The 18,187-nt window shown below is 40.2% G+C and overlaps 1 protein-coding gene and 1 long non-coding RNA gene across 3 annotated transcripts in view; one reads left to right on the forward strand and one right to left on the reverse strand.

Annotated features, from left to right (window-relative positions):
* LOC311269668 lies at window positions 1-2,128 on the forward strand. Of its 2 annotated transcripts, XR_014624128.1 has the most exons (4): window positions 1-112; window positions 476-608; window positions 722-842; window positions 1,262-2,128. It is a non-coding gene; the product is annotated as an uncharacterized lncRNA (long non-coding RNA). The 2 variants fall into 2 exon arrangements; XR_014624129.1 differs by having other exon boundaries at window positions 722-2,127.
* The window catches only part of sytl2a (synaptotagmin-like 2a), a 27,836-nt gene continuing 10,907 nt past the window's right edge, over window positions 1,259-18,187 (reverse strand). Inside the window, 12 exon segments of the mRNA XM_084373990.1 lie at window positions 1,259-2,170; window positions 2,173-2,289; window positions 9,162-9,367; window positions 11,383-11,488; window positions 11,589-11,685; window positions 11,772-11,933; window positions 12,027-12,129; window positions 12,763-12,932; window positions 13,558-13,662; window positions 13,871-13,938; window positions 14,232-14,333; window positions 14,974-17,052. Coding sequence (XP_084230116.1) covers window positions 2,142-2,170; window positions 2,173-2,289; window positions 9,162-9,367; window positions 11,383-11,488; window positions 11,589-11,685; window positions 11,772-11,933; window positions 12,027-12,129; window positions 12,763-12,932; window positions 13,558-13,662; window positions 13,871-13,938; window positions 14,232-14,333; window positions 14,974-17,052 — 3,344 coding nt within the window. The 3' untranslated portion in view covers window positions 1,259-2,141.

Here is an 18,187-nt window from a genome sequence, read left to right on the forward strand (position 1 = left end):
GGTTAGCGGATTCACGTCTCAATTGACAGGACGCGACAGCCAATCGTATTTTGGGATTTCTTGTCGCATCAGGGCGGATCGACCAATGACAAAACTTCAGACCTGTGCGAAGGTGAGAGTTGAAATATTGCTGCATTAAATGTACTGTAGGAAATTATGGTTTATTTTGACTTCCATAACTTGTAATATACAACAATAACAACAATATAATAATAATAATAATAATTGTTATTATTAAAAGATATAACGATGTTTTCTTTCAATAGTCTCAATCTTGTGTGGTTGTAAGTGGTATCAAGTAAAGGTTCTATTCTCCATATGTTTTCTTCATATATAATATGTTCATCCTCATCATCCACACTGTAATTTTACTGTGTTGGTCCAATCTGTACTTACATCTATGGCATGTCTGTCTGTCCTGAATCCTTCCCCTGTTGCTGTCACTGAGATTTCTTGAATTCATGTCCTGTCACAGGTCGGTTTGGAGGGGTTTTATCTGAATTGAGGCTCCAACGATAGAGGGTTTCATATGCTGCTCAGATTGTAAAGGTCCCTCGAGGCAAATGTTTGATATTGGACTCTATAAATACCTTCAAGACATTGTAAAGGTATATTAACATCACAACTTTGTAAAGGCCATCCAGATAATGTTTATTAATGAACTACACAATATTTATTTACCATTTATGAAGTATAATAATAACTAACCTTATGTTTATAGGACCTTTAAAAACAGTGTTTACAAAGTGCTTTGACAATCAAGTAAAAGCAGGAAACTCAGGAAGACGATGTTATGGAATAAACACAACAGTCAAGCCAAACACAAGAAAGCCTTGTTTAAGGTGAGTTAAAACAAAAACGTAGAACAGAAAATATAACAATAGTGTAATAAACATCGGTTGCAACTTTACAAAAATTGCTTAATAGTGGTTTACAGTATAAAGCATTTAATTGTTTGTTAAAGCAACACTAGGTAGTTTTTCGACCTTAAAATAATGTTTCTAAACTCAGTTAAGTGGTAGAAAAATGGTTATAGGGATGCTCATACAGCGACAGTATTTACGACACTTGTAACAGATAATTGCGCTTCTCAACCAGATGGGGGTAGTAATGAGTCCAGACTACCTAGTGTTGTGTTAACAGCAAAATAACTGTTAACTAAAGTTAACTACAAATGTATCATTTATTTTACGATGTTATAAAGTGTTACTGAAACAAGCCTACAGTACCATCTTTTACAGCCACCCTCTTCACTCTAAAGGGCCTTTTCAAGCTTCTAAAGACAGAAAGAAGTGGCAGCAAGGGACCAGAAAGCTCAACTATTGCAGAATCCAAGGCCAGCTCAGCATGTTATGTGTTTTTTGCTTTGATGTTACTATTTATTCTAAACTTTATCTAGTTGCTGTTAGTCAGTCCTCTCCAGAAGCAGCTGCACTAACTAGATGTTAATTTTCTTTAACGACCACCAGAGTCTGCTCTTTGGCTACATATGACAACAGGTCTTGAGAGGAATATTTCCAATCCCTACTGCAACCCATAGTCAAGTCAAGTCAATTTTAAATGGCTAAATTAACTATAAATTTACAATTTATTTATGCTGATTATTAAAGACTGAATGTTGGGAAAAAATACAAGAAATCTGATCATGAATTTCTGCATGTGTGGCGAAAAGTTATGAATACTATGACAGCTATTATCTGCTCTGAATAACTCTACTATAATCTCTATTTACAAGTATTGACTTTTCTTATACGAATGAAGCACCTAAAATGACACCATTATAGTATCCTGTTTATTAAAGATAGAATTGCTTGATGCAGTAATCACATTAGAGAACAACATGACTATATACAAATCATCAGTGCTCAGATCAAATATATCTTCAGATCAAAACAATGTGTATGTTTTATCAGTGATGATTATACCCTTGCCCTATTTTATATCATTTTATGAATAATTAAGTTTTTGAGAAGGCAAATTCAACTTGGACTATATTAATTAAAGTACATTGTGTATTAATTTATCGTACAATAATCATCAGTTCGTTCCACTAAAAGTGTACAGTTTGTAAATCCATCCCAATGTACATGCAGTGTGCTCCCATAAAGTTTCAACACTTGTATCACACATTTTGTACAATCTCACTTTGACATGCTCTTTGCCATCACCACATTCTCAGAGGTAAAACATCCTCCACCCATTCAGCATCAGACTGTAACATCCTCCGCCATAGTTGTGCTTCATCTGTCGTTGAATCCATCCAAACCACCTCTGCCCCGTAGCTCTTTCCTGCACAGAAATATTTGAAAATTAAACAGTTTGAATTTAATTGAAGGTTATAATTGAAAGTCATGTTGGAATGACCCCCACTGTGATGGGAGTGTGTGGAAATCGAAAAATTCCATCGCCTTGTACAATGGTGTGTCACTGAGTCTTAACATTTCTAAAACCAAAGCTCTAGGTTATTGACTTCAGAAAAACATCACTTCCACATTCACAGGATGCAAGTATAAGAAGTAGAGCTGTGGACAGATGTTGGTACTTTATAATAAAAGGAACACAAAAATGTGAGTAGTTATAATGGAATATGTAAAGAATGAATCAGGAAAAACTCAATGATGAATGAATTGTTAATGAGTAATTCCTGAATAACTGTGATTTGAGGACTATATAGTAGATAATGATGAGTTACTAAAGACAGACAGAGATATTATATTATTGAGCATTACGCTCTCAAAATTCAGGGCTCCCGACGGTTCCAAATGTTAAGAAGAAGTCAGCTGGCTGCAGGGCTCTTTCCCATCGGTCCCCCTTCCTCTGGAATAACCTCCCAGCTGACATCAGACAATCTGGCTCTATTGACGCCATTAAATCTAAACTCAAAACTCACTTCTTTGACTTAGCCTTCGTCACTGGGTTGGTCTGAGTCTCAATGAGTTACCTATAGTATTAGAATTCACATTGTCCGCTCCGCTGGATCATTGCTCTCCTGTTTTATCTCCTTATATCTGGATTTCTGTAAACGTTGATGCCTCTTCACTCTGATCTTTTCTGTTTTACTGCTAATTATCCTGTGTGTCCTGCCCTCTTCCAGGTCACCATGGTGGAGAGGAGGTCGTGTGGCTCCAACACCACTTGGTGATGCCTCGGCCTGCTCAGTCGTCTCCTGGATCCACAAACTTTACATATATTATAATTTGTATCAGATATTCTGTCAATGCAATTTTTAAACTGTGATTTTGTTGTTCTGTTCTGTACATGCGACATCTATTGCATGTCTGTCCGTCCTGGGAGAGGGATCCCTCCTCTGTGGCTCTTCCTGAGGTTTCTTCCATCTTCTTTTTTTCCCTGTTAAAGGTTTTTTTCCTCAATATGGCAAGTTTTTCCTCACTCATCGCGGGTCTAAGGACAAAGGATGTTGTTTCACTGTACACATGGTAAAGCCCATTGAAGCAATGTGATTGTGATTTTGGGCTATATAAATAAAATTGATTTGATTTACCTAATGTATAGTCCTCATATTACAATTATTACAGGAATTACTCATTGTGATTCATTAATTATTTATATTTCCTGATTCATTCCTCACTTATTGACTTCTCAATTTTTTGTGTACATTATTGTAAAATGTTATCATCAGTACCTGACCATGTAACGCATTTATACAGACAAGAAATTAAGCTTTGTTGGGAACACTGAGCCAATAAGCAAGACAGGGTAACAGAGGTTGTATTTTCTATATAAATACCACAATAATATAATGTTTAAATGTTGACAGGTAGTTGATGGTGTTGTTTCAAAGATCCCTCATGTAATCTATGGTGATCTTCTCACTGATATGTATGTATGGGAGTTTAAAGATGCGGTAAGCAGTTTACTTTTGGTGTTTTTGTACAAAAAATTCATAATAATCTTTCAACATATCCCAATTCAAGTGGTCTTAGACATGACAGTAGACTTTGGCCAATCACAGGTCTTGACAACCTTTATATGAGGCTCAATCAATCATCTTTCTCCGTGTTTTCAAACAAACTGATTCCTCTCCACTTAACAACCACAAATCTATCATAGTGATGCCATCCAGACTGGAGAGGTTGCCCACTCTCGAGGAAGGACATGCTTAACACCTCAAACTTATTTACAATAGAGACCTGGTGAGATTATCAGGGCCAAAAGGACAAATGACACTACCACAGGAACAACCTGCCTTTCAACTTGAGATCCAGGTAACACAGAATAATTCCAAAGAGCTTACGCCTGGGTTCCACTGTGAAAGGACACAGAGCCACAAGGATCCTTCAGAAGGCTCAAAACCGGCTACTCAATGAAAGAGTGCGACAGATTAATTTACTCATCGATGCACTCACTACTAAGTAGGGGTGTGTATTGGCAAGAATCTGGCGATACGATATATTGCGATACTGTAGGAACAACGATATATTGAGTTTCTTTTAAAGAATTTAATTGTAGGAAAACTGTCAGCATAATAAACACAATGCTAGGGTTGTCACGATACCAGAATTTCAGTAGTCGATAACAATACCTGTGAATTTCCACGATTCTCGATACTAATTCGATACCACAATTTAAAAAAAAACAACAGAACCCATGTACTTTTAAATTCACTAATTTATTGAAAACTGCTTCAAACTGTCAAGTATTTAACACCACTGTGCTTCAACATCTTTTTGCACAGAATTTAAATTGCAGTACCAGCTGCCAACTGCCAAAAGGTACTTTTAGTTTAAATAACATAAGGTAAGAGACTGTCAGACAGTATCTCATCATGTCACCTTACGTATAATGACACAGACCGTACCGTTACATTACGTTAAACATCTACATGAGTGAGCGACTGAGCGAGAGTAGAAGCCTGCGCCCCAGCTGACTCTCATGCCCAAATGACGGAACGTAGGCATATTCGGGTTAACGTATGACGTGACACAACAGTGATAGTAAACGGAAACTCACTCGAAACTCACTGAATTCTCTAAACAAGTCGGGGTGCCTGTCTTTGAGGTGTTTGGCCATGTTTGACGTGCTTCCTCCTTTCGTTTGAAAACTTCTGAGGCACTGTTTGCATGTCGGCTTGTTTGAGTCTAGAATTGCTCCGTATTCATCCGCCTCGAATGCAAAATATTTCCACACGCGACTCTTAGTACCTGTCTTGTCGACGAGCCGACGTGTTGTGCTTTCACTCTCACTTGCTGAAGCCATTTTTTCTAAGACGGCAGGTTTCCTTCTTCAGCGCCGCTGACTGCTCTGTGCTGCCGACACGCATATACTGCCCCCGTCAGTTCTGCCAAGAATCGACACGGCTCGCCGAGTGAAAAGTTGTATATTCGGTTCTGGCGTTACCAGAAAAAAGCAAGTATCGTATTATATTTTTCGTGTCGGCATCGAATTGGTACTGAAGTATCGGTTCTTGTGACAACCCTACACAATGCACACAGTTTTCAGTGCTTTCTGTGATGCCAGATTAAGGCTGTGTGCAAAACACTGTATGTGCGTCAAGCCTGCGAGTCTCGCTGCGACAGTCATGTTGGATGCATCATCTGTAACAACAATGGGATCTTTTCCATCCAATCCCCATTCAATCAGAGCCTCATTCAGTAACGCTGCTATGTGTTCCCCCGTGTGACTGTCATGCATGTCTCGGTTTTGCAGTACATGGGACTTGAGGTTCCACTGGTCATCTATGTGATGTGCTGTAAGAGTTACACACGATTCAGTGGCCCTCGAAGTCCAAGTGTCGCATGTCAAAGCGACTCTCTCTGCTGAGCTGAGAGAGTCCAGCACCGTCGCTTTGACTTCTCCGTACAACTTCGGGAGAGTGATGTCCGTGATGTGTTGTCGGGAAGGAATGGTGTAACGGGGCTCCAGTGTTGTCATCATATTACGAAATCCCTCATTCTCCACAATACTCAGAGGGCACATGTCTTTGTAAATAAAAGAAAGTACTGACTGTGTTATCTTGGTTGCGCGAGTTGAGGTCACTGGTAGTTTCGAAAAGTTAACTTCTTGAATAGTTCGTTGAGCAGGATCCACTCGTTTCACGTTAGCCTGTAATGCTACGTTGTCATGGTGTCTCGCCACATGTGATCGCAAATTTGTAGCATTGTCCGAGTACTTGACTCTGGCATTGCAGATTTTACAGACCGCATGGCTCTTGTCGAAGCTTTAAAAGCTGCTGGAGCCGGCTGTATCTTCTCGTCCTCAGTCATCGGTTAACTGTGCTAAGTTAGCGGTTAGCATGCAATTTGCCACAGACTGGTGCTCTCGCTGGATCTATGCACGAGATTTCATTGTTCCTTTGGCGCGGAGGACGTAATGGCTGCTGCCAACTAGTGGTCGGAGGTTTAATTGCAACACAAAAATGAACAAACGCCATGAATATTTGTATGTTAATTGTTAATAAAAAAATCAATACAGTGCTGTTGAATATCGATACGGTATTGTGAAAAAAAATATTGCGATATTTCAGTGTATCGATATTTTCTTACACCCCTACTACTAAGACTGACCAGACATTTGAGGAACTAACATTACTGTAACCAAGCAAAGTCCTGGAAAGTGTCTCCAAGTTTCTTAAGAAGGCACAAGCATCACAACACACTAAGGGTAAGGAGCAGAAGTCACTAAAATTCCTAACATTACAGACACATCAGAACAACTTGCATAGAATAGAAGCTCTCACCTAGAGAAATAAGGACATCAACAACACAGCACATCCAGACATACAAGAGAAGTGGGTGAAAAACAGAGAGCTCACCCAACCAGAGAGGGATGCCCCTGCCAAGAACTGAACTTTGCAGTAACTCCAGAACAGATACCGGTAGTAGATCTCATCACAGCAACAGAGTCGGCAGACACAGAGGTAGAACAGCTACGGCTGAAGGTATCAGCTGCTCTTGCTAATGCAAAAGCATCCCCCTCCGAGCTCACTACTGAGGAAAGGAAGGCCCTGGCATCACTCAAAAGAGACCAGAACATCACCATCTTGCCGGCAGGCAAAGGGAGATGCACGGTGATCTGCCTAGTGATACTAACACCTATGAGAGTCTGAGGCGTGATTCTACCAGTGGCTACAAAAAGAAGATTATGGAATATCTGCAAAAACTGGAAAAGGACAAAGCCATTGACAGACCATTATATTACAGACTGTACCCCGGGGGAAGCTATCCCATGTATCTATGGACTCCCCAAGATACACAAGGAGGGAGTGCTACTCAGACTCATCAACATCAGCATCAACTCAGTTACCTATAACATATCCAAGCACTTACTGTAGCCAGTTTCCTAGCTCCTCTGGTCGGTAACACTCACCACCACATCAAAACCTCACAGGATGTTGCAAAACAAGGTGAGAGAAATAACACTGGACCCAGATCAAACAATGGTTTCTTATGATGTCACATCGCTTTTTAGATGCATGACCACTCAAGAAGAGGCAGAACCAACTTCACCCCAGACCACATTTGTACTTTACTTGACCTCTGTCTGACGACCACCTACACTTCTAGTACAGTGAAGGTTTCTACAGACAGAAGCACAGCTGTGCCATGGGCTCACCGGTGTCCCAAACAGTGGCCAACCTCTTCATGGAAGAAGTTGAGAGCAGAGCCTTGATAACCTTCACAGGAACTGCTCCTAGCCACTAGTTCAGGTATGAGGACAACACCTGGGTCAAAATCAGAGCAAGGGAAGTGGAAGCCTTCACAGAACATATAAATGCTGTGGACAATAATATCAAGTTCAAACAGGAAGATGTCAAAGGAGACAGTCTGACCTTCTCGGACTGTGCAGTACACACTGAAGAAGACAGAAGCCTCAACATTGAGTTGTACAGAAAACCTACACACACAGATCAGTATTTGCTGTTCAACTCTCATCACCCACTGGAGCACAAGCTGGGGGTCATCAGAACCATAAACCATCGGGCTGAGACCGTGCCCACTAAGTCAGAGGGGAAGGAGAAGGAACAGAAGCACATCAGGGGAGCACTTAAAACCTGTGGCTGCCCAAACTGGACCTTTGTCAAAACCACTAAAAGATCCAGAGCAGACAGAGAGGAGACGAGAAAACGTAACAACATGGTCATTCCTTATGTCGCAAGAACATCTGAGACACTCAGGAGGATTTTCAATGAACATCATATCCTGGTTCACTTCAAACCTACCAACATGCTGAGGCAGACACTTGTCCATCCTAAGGAAAAAACACTCAGGCATGAACAGAGTAATGTAGTTTATGCTGTTCAATGCAGCCAGGACTGCACAGATTTGTACATTGGGGAGACGAAACAACCTCTCCATAAACAAATGGCACAACACAGGAGGGCCAACTCCTCAGGTCAAGACTCTGCTGTCCACTTACATCTGAAGGAGACAAATCATTCCTTTGAGGACAACAATGTAAACATCTTGGCCAGAGAAGACAGATGGTTTGAAAGAGGAGTAAAAGAAACCATCTATGTCAAACTTGAACGACCGTCTTTGGAGACAGAGGAGGAGGTGGCCTAAGACATTACCTATCACCCACCTACAATGCAGTACTGAGTTCCCTCCCCAGACAGCTTAACAACCATTCACACCTGGGCTTACATAGCCTGAGCAGCCCAAATGAAGGCCGGTTGGGTCAACGACCCACAAGTGGCCCTAATGACTCTGAAACTCAGAGCTCACACGTGTCCTTAACGACTCTGTAAGGACACTCCCACACAGAGTTTAAAAGCCTGCAACTCCCCTGGTTCTCTGCAAGTTCAAACTGCTTGGATGAGAGATGAAACGTCTTCAAGAAACTGAAACAGGTCTAGTATACTTTAATCTTCTTTTTTATAAAATCAAATAATTAATTATATAAATTGGAGCACAGAAAAACACACATGGACTGTTGCATCTGAAATAAACAAAGTATTGGCTAAATTAAGTTCTCAGTTAAACAAGAATTGATGTAAGAAAAGAACTAAGAGTAGGAACTCTAGTAGTGAACTTAATCAAGTAACAAGGTGTGACCAAGAGTGTATGGAACCAATGAGAGATGAGGAAAGGAGAAGTAAGGAAGTGAGGCAAAGGAAGTGAGGTAGGGGGAAAAATGTGTGAAAAAAGAAAAGGAAAAAAAAAAAAAAAAGGAATCTTTACTACAGGGAAGTTGGATCTCACCGTTCCCTAGCCCAAGCCTCAGACCCCCAATGTAGTGGTTGTTCAGTCGGTCATGATCCCAGACTGTGATCTCCACACAGGCCTCTTTGAGGTCCTCTGGTCGGAAGCCATCGTACACCATCGTGTGGTTAAACATCGGGTTGGCTGTCCTCTTCACCACCCGTGTCTTCTGTCGACTTTTCCGACTTGTGTCGGGAAGTACAGTGCTGCAGCAGAAATAAAGGAGATAAAATGCATTTATTCTTTGGGCCGAGCTTACAAAAACTTAGCAATGGAAATGGAAACACAAAGTGTTCAAAACTAAATAAATAATTAAAACTGCAAGCAGTGATGAACGGGCCCTTGACCCACGTACGTCGCGCCGTTGGAGGGCGCACAGCCAGATGTGTGCTTGCCCCGTGACCCAAAACACAACAGTGCCACCTAGTGGACAATTCGTGTCCAACACACACCATACATGGAGATGCCTGTTACAATGGCAAAGCAGCAAAATTGACCGCACCGCCACACCCACCAGGTAAATTGGAGGTGAAAGCTTTTGAAAACTTTTGATCTTCAAGGTCTGAGGATGAGGATATGGGTCCAAGAAGGTTTTTTGTGAGTCTGGTCATGATACATATGCGTACCGAATTTCGTTAATGTATGTGCATGTAGGAGGCGGGGCTTCAAGTTTGAAATATTCCAGGGGGCACTATGGAGCCATATTTTCACTTCTAAGGCCCAGACCCATATCAGATATCAATGTTCATGACTCGTGATGCTTGTGCAAAACTTGGTGTGTGTAGGTGTTTGTCTGTACGTACGAAATGGGAAAAGCCATTAGGGGCCGCTACCGAGCTGTCGTGCCACACCTGAGGGCAGTTATGGTATCAAATTAACGTACTCATGGGTTAGAAGCTTTGGGCGAAATTTGGTGTGTCTGCGAACATCCTAAAGTAGCGAAAACAGTGTTGGAAAAATGCAAATCGCCACACGGCATTCAAGATGGCCGACTTCCTGTTGCAGAAAAAAATCCGACAAAAATAATTCCTGGCTAAATCCTTGAGACCCATGAGTCCTTTAAATTTCATGACGATCCGAGACCGTTTCCGCGCGCACAAAACAACGTTAGGTGGCGCTATGGAGTCCCCTGGCCACCCCCACCCCCAATCATGTTGAATTCTGATAGCGGCACACAGATGTGACGTATGTTCCGAGTTTGGTGAGTTTTGGGGTATGTCCAGGCCACCAAATATGCGATCTTTTGGGAGGAAAAAAATAACCCTTACAGATGCAATAGGTCCTCGCGCTGACAAGCGCTCGGGCCCTAATTAAGACATAGATAAATAAATAAATAAATAAATATTCACATGACTAAATATAGACAACATTTTTAATATAACCATTAGATAGTGAAATAATCAATTCATTTTAAAATTTTTGAAACTGAACTTATTACAGTCACCATTAATTATTATGAAATCTTATTACTTGTGCAGAGGAGGTTATGTTTTCACCCATGACCATTTGTTTGTTGGTTGGTTGGTTGGTTTGTTGGCAGGATTACATAAAAACTACCGATTTCCACAAAACTTGGATGGAGGATGGGTTTCAGCCGAGAATAGATCCGATTGACTTTTGATGCAGATATGGATAAAGAGACGAATTCAGGAATTATTTCACACTTTCTTTAACATTGCGTGATAGGGTGTTTTTTGACACTTTTGTTTCTCAGGGAATAATGCACTTATCTTGGTGGGGAAAAAAATCAGGTGTATTCAGGCAAGTGGGAACAATTAGATGCAGATCCTAGATCTGTTGAACTTAAATTATGGTTAAGCAGCTAAGGGTTGTTTGTAATTTAGAGTGATACAGGACTATCACTATCAGGACTAGTTTGATATTGGATCAGGCTTGAGTGAACTAAAGGGGGCTGTTGGGCCTTGGCAGAGTAATGCACGCTATGTGCCATTCTGGTTTCATTCTGCCTTTTCCAACACTCAAAGTTTATTGCAAATCATTGAGGTTTTATTCAAGCAATTTTCATTTTCGAAATGTCCTCTTTCCAAAGTCTGTTTTATTTCACAAGTATATTCCATGTTTTGTCTGTGTTCTTCTATATTCTTTTAATTAGTAGTTTTTATTTTTGTTATTAATCATTAGCTCAATTATTTATTGACTTTTGAATAATTTGGGTCTCCATAGTCAGTGACCTGACATTTTTCAGGACATCCATTCATACCATTTCACAAAAGGGTCGATAATAACTCCTCTGACTGGAGGAAGATTCTTGCAGTCTTTCACCCAAATCTGCACCTCACCAGTCTCCATCCTAGATGTTCTCTTACCTGTGGATACAGTTACAGTTACAGATACAGACCACGATGAGTGACAAAAGACAAAACTGGAAGGAAAGAATTGATAAAAATTGAGGTGTCATCAACTCACTGTGGGACGCCTGCGGCAGGAATCTCAGGGCAACTCTCATCTGTCCTCTGCTGTCCATCAGATGTGAGGGAGACAATGTTGAAGTTTGTGCTGAGACCTTAAGGATTGAGCTGAGGTTAATACATGTCTAATTAAAACACTTCTATAATACAAAATGGCTGCATACAAAAATGAAGCCTTTACCCTGGCTTTTAATGCATATTCATTTATCTCTGTGTTACTGAAGTCCCACTCTGACAAATCCAAGTCCACCTCGCCCAGGAAACTGTTCCGCCCAAAGGTGTCATTGTGCCATACCGAGATGTTCAAATTCTGAGTTTTCAGCACCTCCATTATGATTTTAAACTGTGAAAATAGAAGAAGGCAACAAAATATGCTTGTAAAATATGGAATGCATGTGATGATAACTCTGTAAAAGACTAAATCTGGAATGCTTACCCTAAGGATTTCATTGTAGGTGGGGTTTAGTGTCTTCTTTTTCACAGTGGTTTTTCTCTTACCTAACTTTGTTTTGTCGGGAAGAAGGTAACATTTCACATACCTGTAAAAAGAAATTGGAGTTACATTTCTGTTCACTACAACAGTGAAATATTAGAAAGTCTTCAAATGGCAGCAGGTAGCAGCTATTTGACAAGGACTTTTCTGATCTGCCAGTGGCCTTCCTCCAACCTTTATACCACAAATATCACTGGATGATGTGACTTACTGTATGTGTAGATGCGTTTGTTAATTTGTGTCATGCAAGTTCTCTTCAAATAAGTATTATCAAAACTAAGGAAATTATCTTTGAGAAGAGGGACATACAGGGTACAGTATGTGTATGTATCGATCAAGACTGTATATGTTTATACACTAAATGAACATAAATATTTAGGAACAGTAATTGATCATGTAAAAGGAGCACATGCCCAGCAATCCTTTGTACCTTCCAGTATAGCTCTGTTAAAAAAAATCTTGTGATATGAGGTTTGTGTATACATTTTGGTATATTTATATTCTTTATTGTTGGTGATGTAAAACACTTGCTGTTAAATGTCTGTTATTGTTGTAATACTGTGGTTGTTTTTGTTAAACAATTGCCATAGACACAAAAGAAATTCCGAAAAGGACAATACACAAACTAACTAAGGTTCTACCACCATTTGGATCATACAGTCATATAACAAGCACACACGGGTCAGAGCGGTTCTTCTTGGTTTCGGCCATGGCCAGATCCCTGCAGTGTACCACAAAGATGTGAAACTCTCCAAGTTTCTGGATGTAGTTCACAGCAAATTGGATGCTTCCTTGGATTTCAATGTCACCAACATCTACAGGGTAAATGCTGCTGATGCTGCCACTGACCTGCTCATTCACAATAACACACAACAGAGAAAACATCAACCTCTCTGGTTTAACTAATTGTTTGTGTAATGGGAGAATGATTACATTAATTTGTAGGAAAAAAATACTCATTGATTGCCTTTCTTTTGCTTAAAGCTGCTACATCATTTTTTGTTCATTCTGGTGGGCACTGTTAACACAAGCGGTACAAGCAAAAAATCCCAAATGAAGCTTCTTTTTTAATTAAAGGATGAGTCTGATGATATTCTCTGTATTGTTTTATGGTCATCAAATCCTATTGAAGGCCAAAACCAGCAATGATTAAACCCAGACCTGTCTTTTATTAATTTCCCCTAAAGTGGCAAGCTTTAAAAAAAAATGTGTTGGGCCTGGAGCTGAGAGACACGACAGGGAAGGGAGTAAACTATTAATAGGTGCACTGTCACATTGTTGTTTGGGTCTCTGAATTTTAGACAATAAGAACAATGCTGAATATCATCTGCCTTATCCTGCCTTGGAGTAGTAGATTATGTGAAGACACATGACCAAAAATAATCAACAATTAAAAAATTCAGACCTAATAGGATTAAACAGTGTATTTTTTACCCAAAACATATACTATATAGTGAGCTGCATGTGGACATACAGATGACATGGAGACCATTCCCGAGGAGAGACTTATGTTAGACATGGAGCTGCCTGTGTTTCTTCTCCAGCCCAGGCTGGTCTCAAAAGTACTGTCACTGTCTGTCTGAAAATATCGAAGAAAAACAAAAGAGCTGGAATGTTAGTTAAACACAAACGTTAAAAAATCAGTCACGAGAGAATTTCAATCATTTATCTATTATGTGAGAAGTAAAGTTGGCAGACATATTAGTTCACTAATTGTGGTGCAGATGTTTAACACTAGATGTCATATTTTTTTGTGAGTTGTGAGAGTCAATCAAGAGCAATTTTACCTCCTCCTGCTGAAGAACAGTCACTGACATGCTGGTTTTCATCTGCTCTGAGTTGGAGGGAGTAAAGGCTGATGGTGGAGAAGAAACTGTAAGATAGATATGACTTTCAATCTCTTACAATTACTAGATAATTAAGTTGGAAAAGTGTTGTAAGCTGATTTAAAGAGAAGACTACATGCTAGCCATCATTCACACTTGGATAAGTTTGTTGTAGCGCTATGAGACAACATTATTTACATACCACTCCCTTGTAAAATTATATCATGTATGATGAAATAATGAACTGGCAATAAAATAAAGCTTTATGACCATCAGCTGTAGTAAAGAAGTACAGAATGCGAATAAGAAAGAGTTGGGCTACTTGTTTGTGAGGTGAGGTTTTCCAGACTTTTGGATGAAGACATGCTCCTTGCAGATAATTGTTTCAGAGCTGACATAATGGGACTGGAAGTCTCGTCATAACCTGCCACAAATGAAACAAAGTCAGCTCTGGAAAATAGAGTCAAGGCAGATTTACACAATTTCAGATTTACTAACATTTAATTTTAAACTAAATAGTTGCCTACTTTTTAAAGGGAGGTTTAAATATAAACATTTGTTCTCCAGTACACTTGAAGAGAACAAACAGGGAATATAAAATTAAAATGATAATAAAATAACACAATTGAACAGCAGATTGTGCAAAGAAATACAGTACAATAATTTTTAAATCAAGGAATTTGTCAAGGCAAATATACTAATTCTCAATCTGACTCACTAGCTGTGTTTACATGGATACTAATATTCCACTAATAATCAGAATTATAGCCCAATCAGAATAAAAATGTATGTCAAAAAAGTTATATTCTGATTAAAATATTTTGGGCCATGGTTACGCACATCTTATCTGATCACTTTATTTAGCGCCCATGTAAACAGTTAAATTGGAATCTCTAGGCAGAATGAGTTCAATCAGACTGAATGGTGAATGTCCATGTCTAAAGCTAATGTAATGCTAATCTGTTAATTTGAAGTGATTCGTTTCATGAAAACACCATTCTGATTTCCATTGCTCAATCATTGTCTTGAAAAAATAGACATGGAGAGAGAATTCAAAAGCTCACTGCTTGAACTTGCCCGAGTCAGAGACCAGGCCGTAGTTATTGTGTTGTGGCTGGAGTTTCCATCTTTAATTTGCACAATCCAAGAACTGCCCCGTGGAGAATTCCCCCCAGTGGGACTGTCATTCTGGTTTCCGACAAAGTCTTTGAGGGCATTTTGTGGTCTGTGTAGGGTATCACTCTCAGCAGCAGCAGCTTTGTCTTGGTCAAAAGTGGGAACATAGCATGTCTCCTGTGGCCCGAGGTAGTGTTGATAATCCTGAGGGATGAATGATCTGACAAGGTGTGTGAATGACCCCAACTTCTTCTCTGAGGTTTGTTTGGATGGTGTTGAAGTAGTGGGGCTTGAACTGTTATCATAACCAGAATAAGTTGCTCTGTCCTCTTGATGTAAAGGGAGAGGACATGAGATGATGTCTTTGCTAGGTTTACCGTCTGTCATCACTGTCTGCATTGCTTCATGAGTGGGACTCTTCCTCTGTCTTGGCGCTGCTGTTGGCTTCCAATGATGCTCTTCAGTATCCTTAGTTTGATGGTCGATGTTTATTGGAAATGTTTTCAAGGCAGAGCATTCCAGTCTGGATCTCTTGGGACTGGAGATTTCTCTAGGTAGGACCCTTGGGTGACAGGTCTTAGATGGACTCCTCTTGACCTCGTCATCCTGGTCCTTTGATTTTGAAGTTTGGGATTTACTAGGACTGAGTGGCCTTTCTTGAGCTTCTGTATCAGCCTTGACCTGGTATTGATGACATGTTGACTGCATATCTACAGTACTACCAGAACTCCTCAGCTGTGATCTGTCTGAACTCTGACTAACAAAACCCTTGTCTGTTACTTTGAATGATTTCAAAACATTAGACTTAGTTTTGTATGGAGATGTTTGTGTCTCTTCCTCAGACGTATCTCTGCCATCTGAGGATGTTCTCAGATCAAACTTAGGGGAAACCACTTTGTTACTGAGTATTGAACTGATCGGGGCTTTATGCTTGCTGCAGTTATCCTGGGTCCTGTATAGTCCTGTATATTCCTTCTCCCAGAAATGTTTCAGCTCAGTGATTTTGGCTGGCTTGTCCTCTTGAGGACTGGAAGTGGACTGCCAGGGAAAGGAAACTGGAATATCCCCCTCTTGCTTTTGGATGTTGATGGCTACAGAGGAAGGCACAGGAGTGATGACACTATCCAGTGGCTCAGGAATCTGTGACTCTGTAACTGAACCTGTTAGAGAGTCATCCGTCTCATCATAGATGATGACTGGATTTGCTCTATATGTACCATCTTCTTTAGATAAATTGAGGCTACAGTCAGTCTGTGGTGACAAACTCCTTTCTTGGGATGTGAAAGCAGTATCCTCAACTGTCATTTCCAGTTGATGTGAGATATTGTTGTCTATGCTTACCACATCAGAGATAGTCTGAGGACCATGTAAAGCTCCACTCTTGGCAATGTCAGTGTGCCTTGCCTCTTCTCTGGTAAATATTATTTTGGGACCAGTGTTTTCTCTCTCCCAGAAAGCTTTTAGATTAGACAGTCTCTCTAGAGGCTGAACAGCTCCGCCTTCCGTTGCCTCTTGTTGAGCTTCCACTGAGGTCACTGTTTCTTTAAAGGGAGTGTTCTGCAATGCTGTAAGTTGCAGTGTTCTGACCTCAGAGGGTTTAACTTCTTGTTTGACACTTATAGGTTTATCCACGTTTGTATCTGCAGGACCTTGGCAGAAATTCTGGGTGTTGCCTTGTTCTATAGATTTAGATATCTTCACATCTTCTTTCTGTGTACTCTGTACCTCAACAGGTTTAACGTTCTCACTTCTAAAAAATCCAAGTAGTCCTCGTCTAGGCTTTGCTGCAAAAGCATACGATGAACCCTCTGAGCTGCCATTAGTTGATGGTTTAGTATCTGAGGTGACCTCAACAGAACTTTCAATGCTTTGTTCAGGTAGTTTTTGGTGACGGATGATGTGTCCGGTTGGCCAGTCTATGGCCTTAGTTTGAGCGTAGTGAACAGGTGAACCTGACTCCTGCTCAGCAGAAATGAGCCCAGACACTACTGGGCTTAAGAACTCCGAATGACAGGGCTCAGAGACATCTGCAAAGACAGTAACCACCATTCGATTACTCATGTACAGTACATTATATCTGCTAAACAGTGCACAGTATAATTAGAGTCATCTACTCTTCGTGCCCTGTTAAAAAGTCACCATGAATAGAATAAAAAAACATGCAATTTTGGTGTCCCTAAGTGGTAGTATAACAAAGAGACTGTGGCAAACAGTGATGCACATGGTAGCAGATCTGACCCACTGACACTGAAATGAAATGGCTGCAAAACTTTAAGTGCACCAATTGTCTTTTTTTTTCACAAATACCTATGGCAGCAAAATAATTTTAAATATGGGATAAAACCACAAAAAGGCATCGAGCGAGAGGCAAGAGACGAGTAAATCTTATACTGGCAACAGCTTTGCTAAATAAAAGGCTGCAGACAGATGCAGAGCTGAACTTGTTGCTCCTGAATAGTAAGTAATATTAGCTGGCTTGCTACGTTATCCTGTATGCTGTACTTGCACTTGCTTGATGTTTGGCTGTGTTATCAGCAACAAGTTATCAGCTCACTAGTTTTTGATCATAAGGCAAGCAGCCCCTTATTGATAGTTCCTGTCTCTGGACAAGTTATGTTAGCTTGCCGTGCTGTTACTGTTCAGTTGTGTGCAGTGCTAGTGTAAACTTTTACTGCAAAAAATGCCTACGCATGCTTCTTTACTTCAAGAGGTCATAGGTTTATAAGACATGTCACTGTCATGCAAGCTGAGTTTTATTTGTAGTTAGCACGTAACATTACATTAAATCTGACAAATTGTTAAAGAAACCTGGCACATGTATTTACAACAGTTGTGTTGCACTCAGAATGCTCAAAATACGAAGTTCTACAAAATGCTGCTTTAAGGCTGAGTTCTCCTTCTGCTTTCAATGCAGAATTTATCCATCCACCAGATGATGAATTATTATTCTTAATAAGCCATGAGCTTCAATGGTGGACCAAATTTAATTAGCAGATTATTAAGGCCGCACTTAAGCCCCACTCTTATACTTTGGGAGCAATGCCACACTTCATTTCACAGACAAACAATAAACCAATGAAGAAACCCAACACATGGCATGAGATATCTCAGAATTCTGTGACAGACCAAAGCAAGGTGCAGTAGAGCCCAATAATATTTTTG

This window comes from Pagrus pagrus, assembly GCF_965226575.1.
Source record: "Pagrus pagrus genome assembly, chromosome: 14".
In the NCBI taxonomy this organism is placed as follows: domain Eukaryota; kingdom Metazoa; phylum Chordata; class Actinopteri; order Spariformes; family Sparidae; genus Pagrus; species Pagrus pagrus.